This window comes from Pogoniulus pusillus, chromosome 28 (assembly GCF_015220805.1).
Source record: "Pogoniulus pusillus isolate bPogPus1 chromosome 28, bPogPus1.pri, whole genome shotgun sequence".
In the NCBI taxonomy this organism is placed as follows: domain Eukaryota; kingdom Metazoa; phylum Chordata; class Aves; order Piciformes; family Lybiidae; genus Pogoniulus; species Pogoniulus pusillus.
In genome coordinates, this window is record NC_087291.1 from 639,671 (window position 1) to 658,149 (window position 18,479).

General features: G+C 38.3%; 1 protein-coding gene across 3 annotated transcripts in view; it reads left to right on the forward strand.

Moving 5' to 3' along the window:
- The window catches only part of TOP2B (DNA topoisomerase II beta), a 64,239-nt gene that overhangs the window by 18,069 nt on the left and 27,691 nt on the right, over nucleotides 1-18,479 (forward strand). For all 3 annotated transcript variants that reach the window (XM_064167084.1, XM_064167082.1, XM_064167083.1), the window contains exons 2-11: nucleotides 968-1,141; nucleotides 1,648-1,738; nucleotides 3,448-3,511; nucleotides 4,329-4,474; nucleotides 4,772-4,869; nucleotides 6,185-6,397; nucleotides 6,479-6,652; nucleotides 11,220-11,321; nucleotides 11,405-11,542; nucleotides 13,011-13,149. In XM_064167084.1, coding sequence (XP_064023154.1) covers nucleotides 968-1,141; nucleotides 1,648-1,738; nucleotides 3,448-3,511; nucleotides 4,329-4,474; nucleotides 4,772-4,869; nucleotides 6,185-6,397; nucleotides 6,479-6,652; nucleotides 11,220-11,321; nucleotides 11,405-11,542; nucleotides 13,011-13,149 — 1,339 coding nt within the window. The remainder of the gene's footprint in view (nucleotides 1-967; nucleotides 1,142-1,647; nucleotides 1,739-3,447; nucleotides 3,512-4,328; nucleotides 4,475-4,771; nucleotides 4,870-6,184; nucleotides 6,398-6,478; nucleotides 6,653-11,219; nucleotides 11,322-11,404; nucleotides 11,543-13,010; nucleotides 13,150-18,479) is intronic.

The following is an 18,479-nucleotide window of genomic DNA, read 5'->3' on the forward strand; positions in this document are numbered from 1 at the left end:
AAAGATGAACCAAATCCACATATCCTTCCCTCCAAAGTGTATTAGTTTTCTGTAGTACGGCTTGTTCTTCCATATTAGGCATTTTTTAATCATCTTCAGCCACAAAAGCTTGAATTTTGTTTAAGTTCTGACTTTAGCCTATGTGATTTTATCCCCCCACCCCAGTTCTTGGTTTGTTTAATCATAAAGTATCCTAAACTGGGATTATATCAAGTTTAATTACTTTGATGAAATGGTAGCAACTGAGAAGCAATAGGAGAGGCATTAGTCTCAAGTTGTGCCAGGGCAGGTCTAGGCTGGATGTTAGGAAGAAGTTATTGGCAGAGAGAGTGATTGGCATTGGAATGGGCTGCCCAGGGAGGTGGTGGAATCAGCGTCTCTGGAGGTGTTCAAGAAACGACTGGATGGGGGACTTAGTCTAGTAGATTGGCTATGGGCTGGGTGCTAGGTTGGACTGGATGAGCTTGGAGGTCTCTTCCAACTTGGTTGATTCTATGATTCTGCATGAAAGCTGTCACTTCCTTACTCTAAATGTAAACCCTGCAGTGATCTTGGAAGTCTCTTCCAACTTGGTTGATTCTGTCATTCTATGATTACAGTGTTTAAGTTCCACTGAATAAGTTGTCTGAACTAAAATGCAGAAGATGAGTTTTACTGTTGCTATTCATCCCAGTATTCAGTGGGTTGGATTTAAATGGTGAAGTACATTTTTCCATGCTTTTGTAATATACTGTTATGCCCTTATGTTCATTTATCATGCTTAGTAAATCACTCAAGTTTGAATATGTTACATTATGTTAAGAAACTGCCATATAATATGTGATTTTTTTTTTTCCTCTGTGGAGAAAACTTAACATTTAAATTACATGATAATTTTTTATTATAATTGAAGTATCTACCAGGTTTTCTTTGTATCTTGAGAGTGACTGACTGAATTATGTTGATTGCTGGTGTCTTTATTTTTCAGACGTTATTTGATAATCAGATCAGTGCTTCAAAAAAGGAAGACGTGGAAAGTGTTAACAAAAATGACACTTCGAAGAAGATGTCTGTTGAGAGAGTTTATCAGAAGAAGACTCAACTTGAGCACATCCTCCTCCGTCCAGACACCTACATTGGGTCAGTTGAGCCATTAACTCAGGTAAGTGTCACTAGATGGTTCACCTGCTAACATGCTAAGAAAATGTTATAGTTCAGTCAAAACGTAAGTGCACACCTATGTATGTAAGCTGAGCTATCTATGTGCACCTGTGTATTTACTGACATGCTTACATGCACACAAATGTATATGTATATACACACATAATTTGTGTGCAGCATTTGCTCTATGTCCAGAGAACAGAGAATTGAAGCCTACTGCTGACACCTTTTCAGCTGTCTTCCTTAAATTGCAAATTGTTTTGAACTTTGCTGTCTTTGCATGCTGAACTTCATGCATTGTTGAAGTTCCCCACCAAGCAGGAAAAAAATGGATTTTTGTTATGGAAGTCTGTGGTTAATGTAACTTTTGCCAAACATCTGCTTCTGCTTTTGTCGTGTGCAACAGCAGCGATCAGACTGGAGAATTTTGAAGTGAATAGACCATAGAAAATTGTAGACTGTGTACAAAGACAGTAAATATTTTTATTTTGTTTTGTTTACATGTAGCTAATGTGGGTTTATGACGAAGATGTAGGAATGACTTGCAGAGAAGTTACCTTTGTTCCAGGCTTGTACAAGATCTTTGATGAAATCCTTGGTATGTATTTTGAACAATGATACTGCTTTAGCATTATGGAGTACACACTTTTCTCAGTTCACTCTACACTGTCAGAGTACATTAATTTATGTTGATTTACAGTTCCACTGAACTCAAGTGCAGTAAAGTTTTATTACATCCCAGCACTACAAAATGGGTTAAAAAGGAAAGTTTTCAGTTGAACTTGTAAGAAAGTGTAAATTTTTGTTACTTAATGTCCACACTGCATCATTCTTTATATCAATATTGTTACAAGGTTTTTAATCTGCAAAGTTGATTAGGATCACAGTTTTAAGTAACATTTGAAAAAAATATTATTATGAAATTTAAAACTGCCTCCTTCTTCACAAAGGAAGAGTGATGGTGATGATGGTGGTTCTTACATGAATAATGTCTAGACTTCAGAGAGCTTTAAAATGTGTATCTCACTGCCATTTAAAAGCATGGTGTCTAAGAGACAAAAAATCAGTCACAGAATGTGATTCTTAGAAAATTCTGCCTTAAATTCTCTAGTTACTGTAATTTATATTCTCTTGGTGACAGGCACATGCTGAAGACTAGCCAACAGTAGAAATGTGCAACATCTGGATAGTGTGCTGTCTGCTGAACTGATACTTTGGGTTAACTGACATGAAATCTTGGAGTAATTAGTATTTATGAAGTTACATTGCAAGGATTTGCAGGATTACATAAACTATATTCTGCTGAGGTCAATGGAGATTTTGTCATGACCTGGGTTCAGAACTTCTCCACACTTCTAAAAGTAGGCACCATCGTGGGAGGGAGTCTGCTTCCATCTTGTCCCATAGGAAAGGAAGGTCGTTATCTCATCATCATAGTACTGTGTGGTGTACTGCTTCTTTATGTAATGCCAAGTGCTCTGCAGAGTGTGCTTTAAGAGCTAGGGGTCAGTGTAATAACATTGTGAGAATTAGACATTAGAGCTGTGCATGCTTTTCACTGGAACTACACTTCACAATTTTAGCAAAAACACCTTGAAATATCTGATCTTACATTGAGATTCTTATCAATCTTTTAAGATCTTGTCCTTTGGTATTTTGGACTTTTATTTTGGTCTATTTCATGGGTGAGGAGGCAAATGCTGAAAATGGTTGCAATGTGCTTTCGTGGTTAACGGCTTTAGTGGTGTTTCTGATTTCTGTTGTTTGTAGTTAATTAAACTGCACTCCAATGTGTATTAAATTCTGATAAAATTGCAATTTCTAGTAGTGTAAACTGTTCAGGAACTAACAAAACTGTTAGTTCCAATTCTCACAGGCTCTTTAGAAGTAACTTTTGTTGCAGCCAGAACTCTCTTTAATGGTTGTGACTTTATCACAATTGGGCTTCAATGTTTTTATAACATACGTGGTGTGATAAATATCTAAACAAATATGGGAATAGGAAAATGCTCAGTGTGTTAAGAACAGTGATGAGAACAGAGACAGAAAATATGTGTTTATAATTCTGAGATAATCCAGCTGTGACAAACAGTCAGTAATTATCAGAAGACTGAAACAAATCTTCTTGTAGATACTTGTCAATATTTATAGACTTCAATAAGATAGAGAATATACAAAGAGATACTGGAATAAGAAATACTCGGACCATTGCAATTTGTGGTGGAATATGCATATAATCAGTTTTACAGATAAGTGATTAATTATCGCTCCTACAAAGTGTTAATTTGTGCTATTTTATTTCCATAGTAAATGCTGCTGACAATAAGCAGAGGGACAAGAATATGACTTGTATTAAAATATCCATTGATCCGTAAGTAAAAGTTGTTGTTTTCTCCCACTTACTTTCCATACCAGTGCTATTGTATTTCACAGTTACACAAGTGATTTTGATAAACAAAGTGATTTTACTAAGCAACATTTTTGGAATTACTTCCATTTAGCTTTGTATCTTAACGTTAAAAGGTGAATTAGAAGTGGTTAACAGTAAGTACTCTCATTCTGAATTTACAACAATTTGCTTTCTTAAAACACTAAGTAAAGCTTGAAACCAGAAAATTGTAAAATTCACAATTCGGTGAAAGCACTACATAACTGTATGCAGCCAGGTTACTCATAGCTCTCATAAACCTTGAGGTCTTGTAACATAATTTTACACTTCTTGAACTTCTATGTTAACTCATTTAGCATTAGGTTAAGGTTTAGTTTTAATTAGTCGGCTATATCAGACTGAAACTGCCGACTACAAGTATGTTATTAGCACTGTTATTTGAAATGCAATAATTAAAGGGCTATTTCCTAATGAAAAGTACTGTAATCAAATAGATGTAAATTTGGTTCATTTAGTAGTACCTTTCAAGTGACATTTAACTAAATAATAAAGGTTTTATAAATGTAATTTTCAGACCTAATCTTTGAGATAAATGTGCTGAGAAGTAATTTTTCTGCAAGTTTTCTTTTTAAGACATCTTAGAGGCACAAAATAAATCTGTTTTTTTTTGTAATTGATAGGGCTGTGAATAAATATGGTAAGGATATGGTATTCTATTGTATTTCATAACAAGTAAATTGTGTGAAAGAGTCTGTTTTCAAGAGACAATAGTTGACTTAATATATTCCCTGTTTTTTAGGGAATCAAACATTATCAGCATATGGAATAATGGAAAGGGTATACCAGTTGTGGAACACAAAGTAGAAAAAGTATATGTACCTGCTTTAATCTTTGGGCAACTGCTAACATCCAGCAACTATGATGATGATGAGAAAAAAGTTACAGGCAAGACTATTTAACACACTTTGTTTTATTCACTTAAGCTATTGTTTGTATGTTCTCTCTTCTTTTTCTACTCCATTTCATAACACAAGATTACTTAGTCACTGTTACTATAGCTCTGTGCTTGACTTAAAGAAAAGGTTTTTCTCTATTAATATCATTTAATACCACTGGCATCCTTTGATAGCTGTTGACATGTGGCCCAACTTTTGTCTTGTATAGGAACATTTTACTGTATTAGCATATTCTATATATCATAAATATGGTTCTGCTCTAAAAGAATTCTGTTGATTTTTACAGGTGGGCGTAATGGCTATGGTGCAAAACTTTGTAACATATTTAGTACAAAGTTTACAGTTGAAACTGCTTGCAAGGAATACAAGCACAGCTTTAAGCAGGTATAGAAATGATCTGAACTGCTTTCTTTTGTGACCTTAAATTTAAAATATAACATGTTTTCTGAATTTCATGGATATTTCATTACGTTAATCATTCAACGTTCAGCTGAATGTGTAGAGTTTGAAGGCTAAGTTAGTTTGCTCAGTACAATTGGTCTGTCTGTGTACTAGAGTTTTGGGAGTTTGTTTAATAATACTTTTCTCAGGAGTGCTAGGAGACTAAAAATGAAAAAATTCTACTGTTAAAGTATTTTCAAATGAGTTTGAAATTAAATGTATGTAAGTGAAACATTTTGCTATTGCGTTTTGTGAAAAAAATCTGCTTAGGTGTGAAAATATGGAAACAATTCTCTGAGTAGTTTTGTGTAGTGTTAAAAAAAGGTTCAGTGTTTATGCCATGAATTTCAGTCATTTCCTTCCTCCCGCTTTGGACACATTGTCTGTTGTCATTGTGAACAGACAGACCAAAGATTGAATATGGTCCCACAGCTTTGAAATGGCCACCTTTCTAGCGCTGGGAGGAGTCTTGGTAGAGTATTAGATTCTGGAGTTCTTTGTGCTTGGGGTCTTTCAGAGTTGGTGGTGCTTTTGTAATTGCTGGTTATGCTGTCATGCTGCTGGATAAACAATACATTTCAGTGGCTTTACTTGGCTCTTGAAAAATTCGATTGGTTTTTTTTGCTGTCTGCCAAGACGTTGCTATTAGTCTGAGTGTACTTCTTGCAAATGAGATGCTGTACAACTGAGATAAAGTGCTATGTTTTACAGTGGGTTTGAAACTGTGAAAACTTAATACAACTGAATTCTAACATATGATGGGAGCAAGCAGATGTTCTTAGTCATATAAATGAGCTTGTGTTCCGAAACAATGAAGAGGAAGAACACTAATGAGTCAAAGTTGGTTGGTCAAGAAGCACACTTTGGTATTCTGCATGGCTACAAAGATGTCTCAGAGCCTGCTAAGTCTCTGCAGGGGGACTAATATGCCTCTCTGTAGAAAGGTGTAGTAGATTAAAAGTGTTAAACTGATGGGCAATAAGGTGCTCACTTGTCTCATTTAGTCAGAATCATGTTCTTCAATATAATAGTACTTGCGTATTTACAGAAAACACAAATCTGCTGTCACCTATGCTTGTGCAAATGTTGGTAAAGCAATTAATTTTATGCTTAGAATTTCATGAGAGGAAACTTGTAAAAGAAGCTGATGAGGTTTATGGTGTTTAGCTGTTGGAATTCTAGCATAGCTGGAAAATGGAACAAAAGAGGAAGGTGATATGAATTGTAAACTAATATCTAAAATCTTTTGTTTCTAAAGACGTGGATGAACAATATGATGAAGACCTCTGAACCTAAGATTAAGCATTTTGATGGTGATGACTACACATGCATTACATTCCAGCCAGATCTATCTAAATTTAAAATGGAAAAGCTTGATAAGGATATTGTGGCCCTCATGACAAGAAGAGCGTACGATTTGGCTGGATCTTGTAAAGGAGTCAAGGTCATGTTGAATGGGAAGAAATTACCTGTAAGAGCCTCACTTAAAATATTTTAAGTGTCCTGAGTATTTGATGCGAAGGATAGTAATGGATATCTGTGCTACTCTTAGGTCAATGGATTTCGCAGTTACGTAGATCTTTACGTAAAAGACAAACTGGATGAAACTGGAGTTGCGCTCAAAGTTATTCATGAAGTTGTGAATGAACGGTGGGATGTGTGCCTCACTTTAAGTGAAAAAGGGTTTCAGCAAATCAGCTTTGTAAATAGTATAGCTACCACAAAGGTGAGTAGTTAAATGATCAAAAATGTAAATGGTAAAAATGTGCTAAGGTTATGTCCAGACAGTTATTTGATTAAAAAAAATACATCTGGGTTACTAAAAATGAACAGGCAAGAGAATACTTTGCATAGGAGGATCTAGCAGAGCAATTGGATGCAATCAGAATACATTCATAACAGTATTTGTGGATATGCACTAGTTTAAAATCACCAGTTGCGGTTGGACAAGATGACCTTTGAGGGTCCCTTCCAACCTGATGGAATCTGTGAATTATCAGTGATGCTGGTGTCCTATATGAGCATACTTGGTATTGGTTAATATAAAAAGAATGGAACTATTCTATTCCTCCTTTTTTAACACAGTAATTCTGAAATGAAAGTAAAAAAATGTACAAAGTCCTTTAAAGCTAGCAGTAGCAATTCTTATAGGACAAAAATGACTTTTGGTATTCTTGAAAAATGGACTTCATTTATGGCTTTATGATGTATAAAACTGGCCTGAAGTGTTGAGATTAGTGTGTTTTTTAGTTTGTATTTCTATGTAAGGGCATCTAGGTGTTCCTCGTATTCATCAACAGCTATAGTAGTAGGGAAATGATGTCATAGCAAATCTTTAGTATGCTGCATTGTCATAACTGAAGTACAATCCTTGTGCTTCTCAAGTTGCTGGAGTGGCCCAGCAGCAAGACAATCATCTGAAATCCACTAGCATAACTCTCATTAATGCCTGTTTGTATTGACCCAGGTTTAGGGATCTGTGATCTTTTCTGTTGAAAGAAGTCTTTGCTGTTTATGGTCTTAACAAATTACTTCCTATGAATGATCTAATAATACTCAAGCAATTATCATCAATGTAGTTAATGGGTAGCCTGTGTTTTGGTGGCATATAATTTTTACTACTTATCTTCTTCTAGTGTAATTTTCAGTGTAGCTGATTCAGCATTCAGTGATAGAGGAATAATTTATTTCATTGTAGAATATTTACTTTCTAGGTGTGAATTTTAATAAAAGGCTTATCTGATGCTTGTCAAAACATGGGCTAAGAAATGTAACTGGGAGATGAAAAGTTAAAAGTTAGTTTGAATTCAGGCCTCTTTATGCAACATAAAGAAAGTATCATAACCTTAAAGATGTTTACACTACTTTTACAAATAAGCTATTAATGTAGACAAACTTAGTGTTTCCTATCAGGTTAAGAAAATGTATTAAAACAATTAATACCTGTTGACTCCTGAGTTTAATATATTGCATACATTTGCTCAAAAGATTTTGAACTTGCCTCTTTTGGATCAGTTTTCACCCGTCATGCAGTTACACATACATTGTTATCATATATTCTTTAAGAAAATTCATAGAAAAAGTACTGTGTATTCTTCAAAGGTAAGTGTTGTAATTTCTAGTTTTTCCCACTCTCCCGATCCATGCCTTATGTGTGTGACTGGATGTGGAATGGGGCCGGTGAACCACCTCACCAGCAATTGATGTGCAACTACCCACTGATGAGACATAATGGCTAGTAACTAACTGCGTCAACTGCCTGTTCCCTTATCTGCTAACAGGTGAGGAGCTCATTTCAGCTGTTTTTTGGTCATTTATCACTGTTTGCTGAAAGCTTTTCATTTCTGTTCCTGGATAAATTTCACCCAGTCGTAACTTCCACATTTTTTAAAATTGCTGTAAATTCCAGACAAGTTTTGGTTGTTTTTTGGTTGGCTGTTGGTTTTTTTTTAATTTGGTGGGGTTTTTTTGTGGTTTTTTTTTTTTTGTTTGGTTTGTTTTGTTTTGTGGGTGTTTTTGGTTTTTGGGGTTTTTGGTTGTTTTGCTTTTTTGGGGAGCGTTTTTCTTTTTTCTTTATTTTTTTAATTGACAGGGTGCAGTGTTTTTGAGAGGTGTATAGGATACTGGGTATAGATCTAGGTGTTGAGGCACAGCTCCCTTGGTTTGTTGTGGCTCTGAGACAGCATTTGAAAGAATGTTTGTAGCTGTTGGGGTCGTGCAGATAGCCTTTAGTGAGACTTGTATATAAAGTGATTAAAAATTTTTTCTCAAGTTCTGAAATTCAAATAGTAGCTGTAGTAGAAGCTTCAGTTATTAATATAGTGATTAATATTTTTAATACGCTGGCACTGCTAACTAATCCTGCTGATCACTTCAGCAGACAGAAATGGTCAGCTAATACTGGTGCAGTGTTGGATAACACATCATTTGGGCGGAGGGACCATCTCAGCCTGTAAAAATTTGCTGGTGTACAGCAAGAGGTTTAGGACTATTCAGATGTATTCTAATAAAGTAAATATAATAGAAACCAACTGCAAAATAAATAGGAGTTTGTTTGTATCGCTAATGAGATGAAAACTTCAGGTTTATAATTAATTTTGGAATGTGTTTGCTGTATGAGCCATTTATCTGTCTGTAGAATTTAAGTATGACTTACTATTATGCATGATTTACTTGGCTATCGATGGACATTTGAATGCAATGAATACAAGAGCCAGACTTAAGCTTAATTTTTTAAGATTTTAGTTGTTACCATTTCATTAGATGTCCTTGCATCCTGAGATTTGCAAGACTGGGATTAATAGTTGCATTCTGGAAAAAGAAGATTATGCAATTTTAGTGCTCTTCCTCATAGTAATCATTGACAATCCTCTACATTTGGAGGGTATTTTTCTTTTTCTGTCTTGTATTGAAACGCATTGACAGTCGGGGCAGTTACAGGCTGTTATGCTTCCGTAGTGGGTAAATGTGCCACCTACTGGTGAGATGGTTGAAAGGTTCCCAATTTTGAACTCTGAACATCCCTCACACTAAGTTACACACTGAGAATGGACACAGGAATGGGGAACTGTTATAATAACTAATATCTTCTAAGAACAAAAATTACTGGTAAGTAGTTATTTTTACTATGTCAAATGTTAGCTTTAGGAAAATATTAAGTGTTAAGATTATTTAAAAAAATGCTGATGTAAATACAAAAATACATTGAGATATCCCATAATCATAAGTTTTCAGTAATGTGATAAGTAAAAGTCGTCAATTTTAAAATTGTCATTCAAATGTAGAATGTTTTTGAAACATAATTTGTGTAGCAGCTTTTCTTTATGGTTTGGAGATGGATTTATTTTCATTTAAAGCAGCAGTGTCGGTATTTCAACTCAAACTCTGCCTGTGGTGAAACTCTGTAACCCGCATGTGAATAAAACTCACGTGCTTTGAATTTGGTGACTTTGGGACTTTTGTTGGTTTGGTTTTAGATTTTTTTGAGGAAAAATGCTGTGAAAAAAACACTTGTATCTGCGATGCTTCTAGAACACACTAGTGGTTTGTGTTGCTGTTTATTAGGTGACTCTAGAGATAGGCAGAAACCACAGATGGTTTCTTTGAAGTCCAAGTACTGCTTTGGTTATGACTAATAATATTTACTACCTTAAGCCATTTTTTGGCCTCTTCCTTCTTTTTTTTTTTTTAATTAAATTTTCTCTCTAATTTCTACATGAAGTTGAGCACATAGCTATTACCTCACATCAGTTCAACCACAGCACACTCTTCCTTGAAGTATAGAATTACAACTGGTTGCTCTTTATTTTCCTCTGTTTTTTTTGGCTGCTATTTTGTCTTGAATTTATTGATTTCCATTTCTTACCTAACCTATTTCCTCATACTTGTCAAAGGCTTGGTTTGGGTTGCTGGTTTAAAGTTTAAGTCCAAAGAGAACTGTAGTTAGAGAAACCGATAGAAGCTTTGGGGCACCTTCTGAAGGTGTTCAAATACTTAGTGCTTCCTATTTAGACTGAAATTCATCAACAGTAAAATCACTTTTTAAAAAATCACTACTTTTGTCATCCTGATGTATTGCAAAACGTGAGTTATAGATGGCTTTAAAAAGGGAACTTTTTCCCATTTTTTACTTCCAAAGGTTAAGGACATTATAGCTGTGAGGTGAATATATTGCCTCTGACAACATTTTTCTTGCAGTAATGGCTTGACTTGAAATACCAAATAATGCTAATAGCATTGATTCAAAGGGGTCTCTAAATACAGTTAAGAAAAGATGAGATGACTTTTGTGAAGGAATAAGCATGGATGCTGTTTATCTAAGGGTGAGCTCCTGGACGTTTTTTTGTGAATTAAACTTAACCTTGGACTAAAAATGTCACAAATTTGTTCATCAAATTATGTACCTGTTAAAAAGATACCTCTTGACTGCCATGTGGTGTTGCAGATACCAACCCAGTGCTACAGAGTAATTTTCAGATCTGCCATACTTATTTAAGGCCTTGTATCCTGTTACAAGCTGTAGGCAGCTATATTTGAAGTCCACCAGTGTACAACAAATGAAAGGTCTATTGCTTCTTCAGTTCCATGTAAAATACACCATTCTCACCTGTATGAAGATTGAGCAATATGAAAGGAAAACTTTTAAACAGATTCTCCCTTGTTACACTGCAGCTTAATGTGCATGGATTACCAAGTTTATGTGAACTACAGGAATTGAGTTGATATGGATAAAAACTATTAGGAAATTAAATGGGCTGTTTTGTTGTTTTGTGGTTTTTTTCTCTCTCATTAAGGGTGGTAGGCATGTTGATTATGTGGTGGATCAGGTTGTGGGAAAACTGATAGAAGTGGTGAAAAAGAAGAATAAAGCTGGAGTTTCAGTGAAACCATTTCAGGCAAGTAATTTCACTTTTGAAAGTATTGAAAATGATGAATCTAGTAATTCTGTTGAGTAAATTACTTTCTATCTTTTCAACAGGTGAAGAACCATATATGGGTTTTTGTTAACTGCTTGATTGAGAACCCATCATTTGACTCTCAGACAAAGGAAAACATGACATTGCAGCCTAAAAGTTTTGGGTCCAAGTGCCAGCTATCTGAGAAATTTTTTAAAGCAGTAAGTAAAACGTATTTCTTTTTTGCTGTGAAGCAGGGATTGACATACTGTATCAAGTGTGTTTATGTTGATTAGTTATGGTAATCTGGTGATGTTAGCATACTGTGAAAACCAGGTGGAGGAACTTCTGCTCTTTTTCTGGCCTTAATAATGGCAGCAATGACTGTTTTCTCTGTCACCCTGCATTTAAAAGCAAGTTTTACTCGATTAGCTCATTTCTTGATATTCTGATGTTTCAATCAGCAAAATGTATTTGATTCTCAAAAGCTAAAGATAGGTCTTGACTAATTTCTTGTGTTAAAATATTTTTCTTAAGTAGGGAAGGTCTCAATGCAGTCTTATTCTCCTCCACTGAAGTGAAAAGAGAGGGAAGGAACATGTCACATTTATTTATTCTTCCAGTAATCAAGGAAACACAAAATTGTGACTGTAGTATTCAGAGTGATCATTATTTGCAGGCAACAAATTCAGAGATTCTGGCAGTAGATGGGGTAAGAATTGCTACTGTAATCGAACATATTAGTAGAAATTTTTTCCTCAACCACGTTTTCGTATACAGAGGAAAAGTAGGATTCTTTTCCTTTATGTGTAAAGGAACTCATTATGCTGACTCCTATTAAGTGCCAGTGGTATAAATGGAAGGAAGTTCAGCAATAAGGAGAATGGTGCCACTGCTAATATTCTTGGTACCAAAATTAACTTATTGTATAGTATTTTATTCTTCTAATTCTCTGTTACTGGTGACACAACATGCACTCTTTGGATGTTACTCTATATGTTGTATTTCTACCAGTAGGTTTGATTTATAGTGTTTGTAGTGTTCCCAGATGAGAACATTCATCTCTGCAGCTGTTAAATATGCAGCAGAATCTGCAGCCAATGAATACTGTGATGATGAGAATCCAGTGCTCCATCTATATTTCCTTCTGATGTGTAAACAAACCTAAAGCAGTTTTTAGTTTAAAAAATACACTATTAGCTAATTTTTGCTGCAGATGTATTTCTCGAAATGTTACACTCTTTCAAGTAGGTGATAGAGAGTCTTAGATGAGTTTGGTTGTCTTTCAGCTGCTTTCAGCCATTTCCAAAGAAACTTTAAATGGCCATAAATATTCCATAAGGTTACTTTTTGGAGTCTAAGTCCAGGAACCCGGTGCTTAGTACCTGAAATACCTCAGCACATCAACCACATAACATAAGACAACCATTTATTAGGTCTTTGTCCTCTTTGCCCCTTTCTACAAAGTGTGGAAAAGGAGCCATGTGAATGTTGTGGTTTGGTTTTGTGTGTGTACAATGCTAGACAGGAAGATGTGTGTTAATTCCTTGACTTTTTACATGTTCTAACTTTTAAAACTTAGAGGACTTCAAGAAATGGTGTTGCAGCAGTAACTTAAAATTGAAAGATAACAATCTGCTGTGTGAAGCCTTACTTTTCTCATCCACAATTCTAATCTGTTGCTTTTAGGCCTCTAACTGTGGTATCATAGAGAGTATTTTGAATTGGGTTAAATTTAAGGCACAAACTCAGCTGAACAAAAAATGTTCATCAGTGAAACACAGTAAAATCAAGGGCATTCCGAAACTGGATGATGCTAATGATGCTGGTAAGAGCACTTATTTCTAATGTCTTTCATGTTCATAGATGTCTGTTTTTCACAGACATCGTAACTTAAAACCTGACTTTATTTCTCATCTTTGTGTGTGCTTTCGAATAAAAATGTTTCTAGCTTTCTGAACTTTCTGTATTAGAGGTACACTTTCCTCTCTGTGGTAGAGAATTAACAATGCTGAACAAAAGTGGTAGTGTAGTTTGGTATTTAAGTGTATGTAGTTTCTAATTGTGGTTTCCAGCTAAGTAATGTTACCAGTATTCTGGTTTGGAGTTGAAGTTGATTAATCTTTTCAACATTTCTAGTGTAAAAAGACTGGAATATTTCTAGGGTCACAAGCTATAGGAAATAGGTCACATAGTGTGCAGACCTGAGGGAATGTTTCAAGAGTTTTAGAGGTTTTCATAAGGCTCTAAATTCCATTAGATTCTGCTCTGGGAGATGGGGCAAACTCTGCTAACATTAGTTGATTTTTAATACATTCTTACATTAAGCAAAGATAGAGAAATTGCAGTGAAGTAGATGGGTAAGTTAAATAGGTAAAAGCATTTAAGACTGATAAAGAACATATGTTTTTAGAGCTCCAGTGTTCAAGTCAAAGGTGACTTGAGGAGATTATGATGTTTACCTTTCCTCTCTTTCCTTTTGACTCCTTGGACTCAGATTATTATTTTCTTTATTTTTGAGTTTTCTTCAATATTTTACTACGTCCAGTTACTCAGAACTTGTATTTTGCCTCAAAAGTTGATAATGATGTCTCCTTTACCAAGTGTTTTGCTTGTGGAATTTGTATTTCTTCAGATGCATGTTTTTAATATTTTTCACATTTAATAAGATTGTGTCCTCAGAGAAATGCTGTGGTTTTGTGGCTGTCTAGCCTAGTACTGATAAATAACGTAATGAACTTCATGTAGTCTTGTCTGAGTGTTTTTAGAGCTGCATTCAGGAAAATACTTAGCAAATTGCATTTCTGTGAATTTAATTGCTAATGATCACATCTATTCTAGAGGAAAGTACATCTGGATGATATTCAGATGTGTTTTGTGCAATTCATTTTGGAAAAAAAAATGACTGTGTGTATTTTGAACCAGCAGACTAATATTTTTCCTGGTATTTGCACTCCACCTTGCTGGTGGCTATTGACACCTTTTGATACAGTGTGAGTAGCTGCCTAATTTAGATAATATTAAGCCTTAGGTGTGATACGGAAGACCTATTTTTTTTTTAATGTAAGTTCTGTGTAATAGGAAGTGCAGAATTGTTTTTTACCCACCAGATGAAGACAAACAATTAAATGCCAGTATGTTCAAAACTGTCATATTACCAATAATACTCAATCTGCTTGAAGGTGTTTGCAGTCTTTGCGGCTGTCGCGGAGGGGATTCTGCCACCTACGCCGATTGTGGCAGAGGGGAGAAATTAATTGGTGTGAGATGATATTAAACGCAATATGCTGAACTCTCGCCACCCCCAACCACTGTATTTAATATTAAATGGATCTACACAGTCTTGAAAGACATTCTAGGATTAATGTCCAACCATAACTTATTAATAACTAGCAAACAATTCAAACTATAAAAAGAGAGAGGGGTTTCCCCGCGGCTTAGTGCAGCTTGGGGTGTATATACTATTTGCCCAGCAGGTGGGCTGAAGCTCTTTCTGCTCTATGGCAGAGGCAATAGAAACTACAGAGGCATTAAAGCATTTACTTACAAATTCTTATGAATTATCAGTCACCCTCCGGGGCTATGTCACAGCCTATACCAGTGTCCAAACTTCAGGGGAGTCTTTGCCGGTGGACTTTGAGGCTGGAATCTTCCTGGCTTCAGGGGAAAGGAGAATCTTCCTGGCTTCTGGGGAAAGGACAGGCTCTGACCCTGTTCTCCTGGCGAAGGATGCAATCTCTGCCCTTGTCTCCTGGCTTCTTCTGGATGCTCTGTCCTGGGACTCTGGTGCAGGAGGAGTAAGATGCGGTGCAGACTGAGCACAGTCTCATGCTGGCTGGCAGACCAATCACGTGCAGACAAGTGGAGTCTGCTCCTGGTAACTCAGCAGCAGTGGCGCTTACCAGGCAATGCTAAGGCAGCAGGCATATAATAGGGTGCACGGCTGCACTCCATAGGTAAAGGCAGGCAATACAGGATCTGGTCCTGATAACTCACAGCAGTGGCGTGCAGGTGTGCACAGCTGGCTGTGAGACTATGGAGATCCTGTCTCCGTAATAACAACAAAGCAAGTAGGCATGCAGACATAAGCAAGAAGCAGTGCTGGCAAGTCTAAGCCTAACAGTGAGCGAGTGAGCCTGAACGTGAGAGTGAGCAATGCGATGTGGGGGAGCCCGGGGACATTGTTTGCCTGTGTACCCCCATTTATTGAATGTGGGCTGAGATTAATGGCCCCTTGGCCATTAGAATGACCAATCATGTTTTGGCAGTCAGCCAAACAATACCATAATAGTCAAAACCCACAGGCCTGGACCTTCCAAATATGGGAATCACAGAGGCCTTACACTAGCCAGGTGCCAGCTGGGCATGTAGGGGCTTACACAACCATCTTACACAGTCAGGGGTCCTGGGCAGGCCAGACTTCATGGCACCAGGTCTGTTGTGCCCCTTTGTGCTCCTTATGTGTTTATCTCTGGTTTGGCAGAAAAACATGTCCAGGCAGGGCAAGGCATAGATAAGCCTATTTTGGGGCCTACAGGCCCTCCACAACACCTGCTACTTGGCCTTGATAATATAGCAAAATTGCCTAACAAGCATTTGTACCCCTGGAAAAAAAGTAGGTTCCTTTTTTGAACCTCCTTATTATCTAGAACTCCTGGAATCACAGAATGTATCTGGTTGGAAGACACCTCATCATGTCCTTAAGAACCTGGTCCACATGCTGCTTATACACCTCCAGGGATGATGATGGCTTCACCACTGCCCTGGGCAGACCACTCCAATGTTTGATAACCCTTTTCCTAATAACTAGCCTAAACCTCCCCTGGCATAGCTTGTAACTGTTTCCTCAAGTGCTATTTCTTGCCCCCAGGAAGATGATGATGCTGACCCACTCCTTCAAGTAGTTGTAGAGAGCAAAACCATTTCCCCACAGCCTGCTCTTCTCTAAACCAAACAACCCCAGCTCCCTCAGATGCTCCTCGTAGATCATGTGCTCCAAGCCCTTCACAGGCTTATTGCCCTTCTCTGGACATTGTCCTACTCAACTACTGAAGCTGCAAGAGATAGAATGTGTGTGTCATAGCAGTATTAAGCACACTTGACAGACACCAAAATGTGTCTTGTAGAATCAGAATTACACAATTATTAAAGATTTGCTTCTTCTGTTGAGATTTTTCTGTCAAGTTCTTCTTACAGTTGTCTGACTTTAGCTGATAGACAATTTAAAACAAAACAGACTCAAACCCACAAAACACCAAAAAATCTAATTTAGTAATTTCCCTCTGAAAATATACTTTGAGGAAAGGGGAAATGCAGAATGGGAAATAACCCCTGTATAACTCAAGCATGCATAATATATGTGTGCAAGAAATTTGCAGCTAGAAGAATGAAATGGTAAAAGTACAGAAGCAATCGGACACGTGGGGACCATTACATAAGATGTGCTACTGTCACATGTCATTTTGTGTGATTTGCTTCTTGTCCGTAGCAGTCCATAGTGCATTGTTAAGGGCAAGGATACTTATTCCTGACGTATACTTCTTGATAGGGAGTGCCATCCCTAAAAGTAGAAATTCAGCCTAGGGAAAGTATTCCTGATTGATTACATTGTATTTCAGTTATTCGAGTTTAGAAGGTATCACAGTATTATCAGGGTTGGAAGTGACCTCACAGATCATCAAGTCCAACCCTTTACCACAGAGCTCAAGGCCAGACCATGGCACCAAGTGCCACGTCCAATCCTGCCTTGAACAGCTCCAGGGACGGCGACTCCACCACCTCCCCGGGCAGCCCATTCCAGTGTCCAATGACTCTCTCAGGGAAGAACTTTCTCCTCACCTCCAGCCTAAATCTCCCCTGGCGCAGCCTGAGGCTGTGTCCTCTCGTTCTGGTGCTGGCCACCTGAGAGAAGAGAGCAACCTCCTCCTGGCCACAACCACCCCTCAGGTAGTTGTAGACAGCAATAAGGTCACCCCTGAGCCTCCTCTTCTCCAGGCTAACCAATCCCAGCTCCCTCAGCCTCTCCTCGTAGGGCTGTGCTCAAGGCCTCTCCCCAGCCTCGTCACCCTTCTCTGGACACGCTCAAGCATCTCAATGTCCCTCCTAAACTGGGGGGCCCAGAACTGAACACAGCACTCAAGGTGTGGTCTGAGCAGTGCAGAGTACAGGGGCAGAATGACCTCCCTGCTCCTGCTGGCCACACCATTCCTGATGCAGGCCAGGATGCCACTGGCTCTCTTGGCCACCTGGGCACACTGCTGGCTCATGTTCAGGCAGGTATCAATCAGCACCCCCAGATCCCTCTCTGTTTGGCTGCTCTCAGCCACTCCGACCCCAGCCTGTATCTCTGCATGGGGTTGTTGTAGCCAAAGTGCAGCACCCTGCACTTGGAGCTATTGAAGCCATCCCCTTGGACTCTGCCCATCTGTCCAGGTGGTCAAGGTCCTGCTGCAGAGCCCTTCTGCCCTCCAACCTGGTCACATCTGCCCCCAGCTTGATGTCATCTGCACACTTGCTGATGACTGACTCCATGCCCTCATCCAGATCATCTATGAAGATGTTAAAGAGGATGGGGCCCAGCACTGATCCTTGAGGGACACCACTAGTGACAGCTGCCAGCTGGATGTGGCACCATTCACCACACTCTCTGGATCCGGCCCTCCAGCCAGTTCCTAACCCAGCACAGAGTGTTGCCATCCAAGCCATGGGCTGACAGCTTAGCCAGGAGTTTGCTGTGGGGGACAGTGTCAAAGGCCTTGCTGAAGTCCAGACAGACCACATCCACAGGCCTCCCCACAGCCACCAAGCAGTCACCTGATCATAGAAGGAGATCAGGTTGGAGAGGCAGGATCTGCCCTTCCTAAATCCATGCTGGCTGGACCTGAGCCCTTTGCCATCCCTCAGGTGCGCTCTTATCACCCCCAAGCTAACCTGCTCCATCAGTTTCCCTGGCACTGAGGTCAGGCTGACAGGTCTGTAGTTCCCAGGTTCCTCCATCCCACCCTTCTTGTGGGTGGGGACCACGTTGGCAGTTTCCAGTCTCCTGGGACCTCTCTGGTGAGCCAGGACTGCTGGAAAATGATGGAGAGCAGCTTGGCCAGCTCAGCTGCCAGCTCTCTCAGCACCCTGGGATGGATCCCATCTGGTCCCATGGACTTG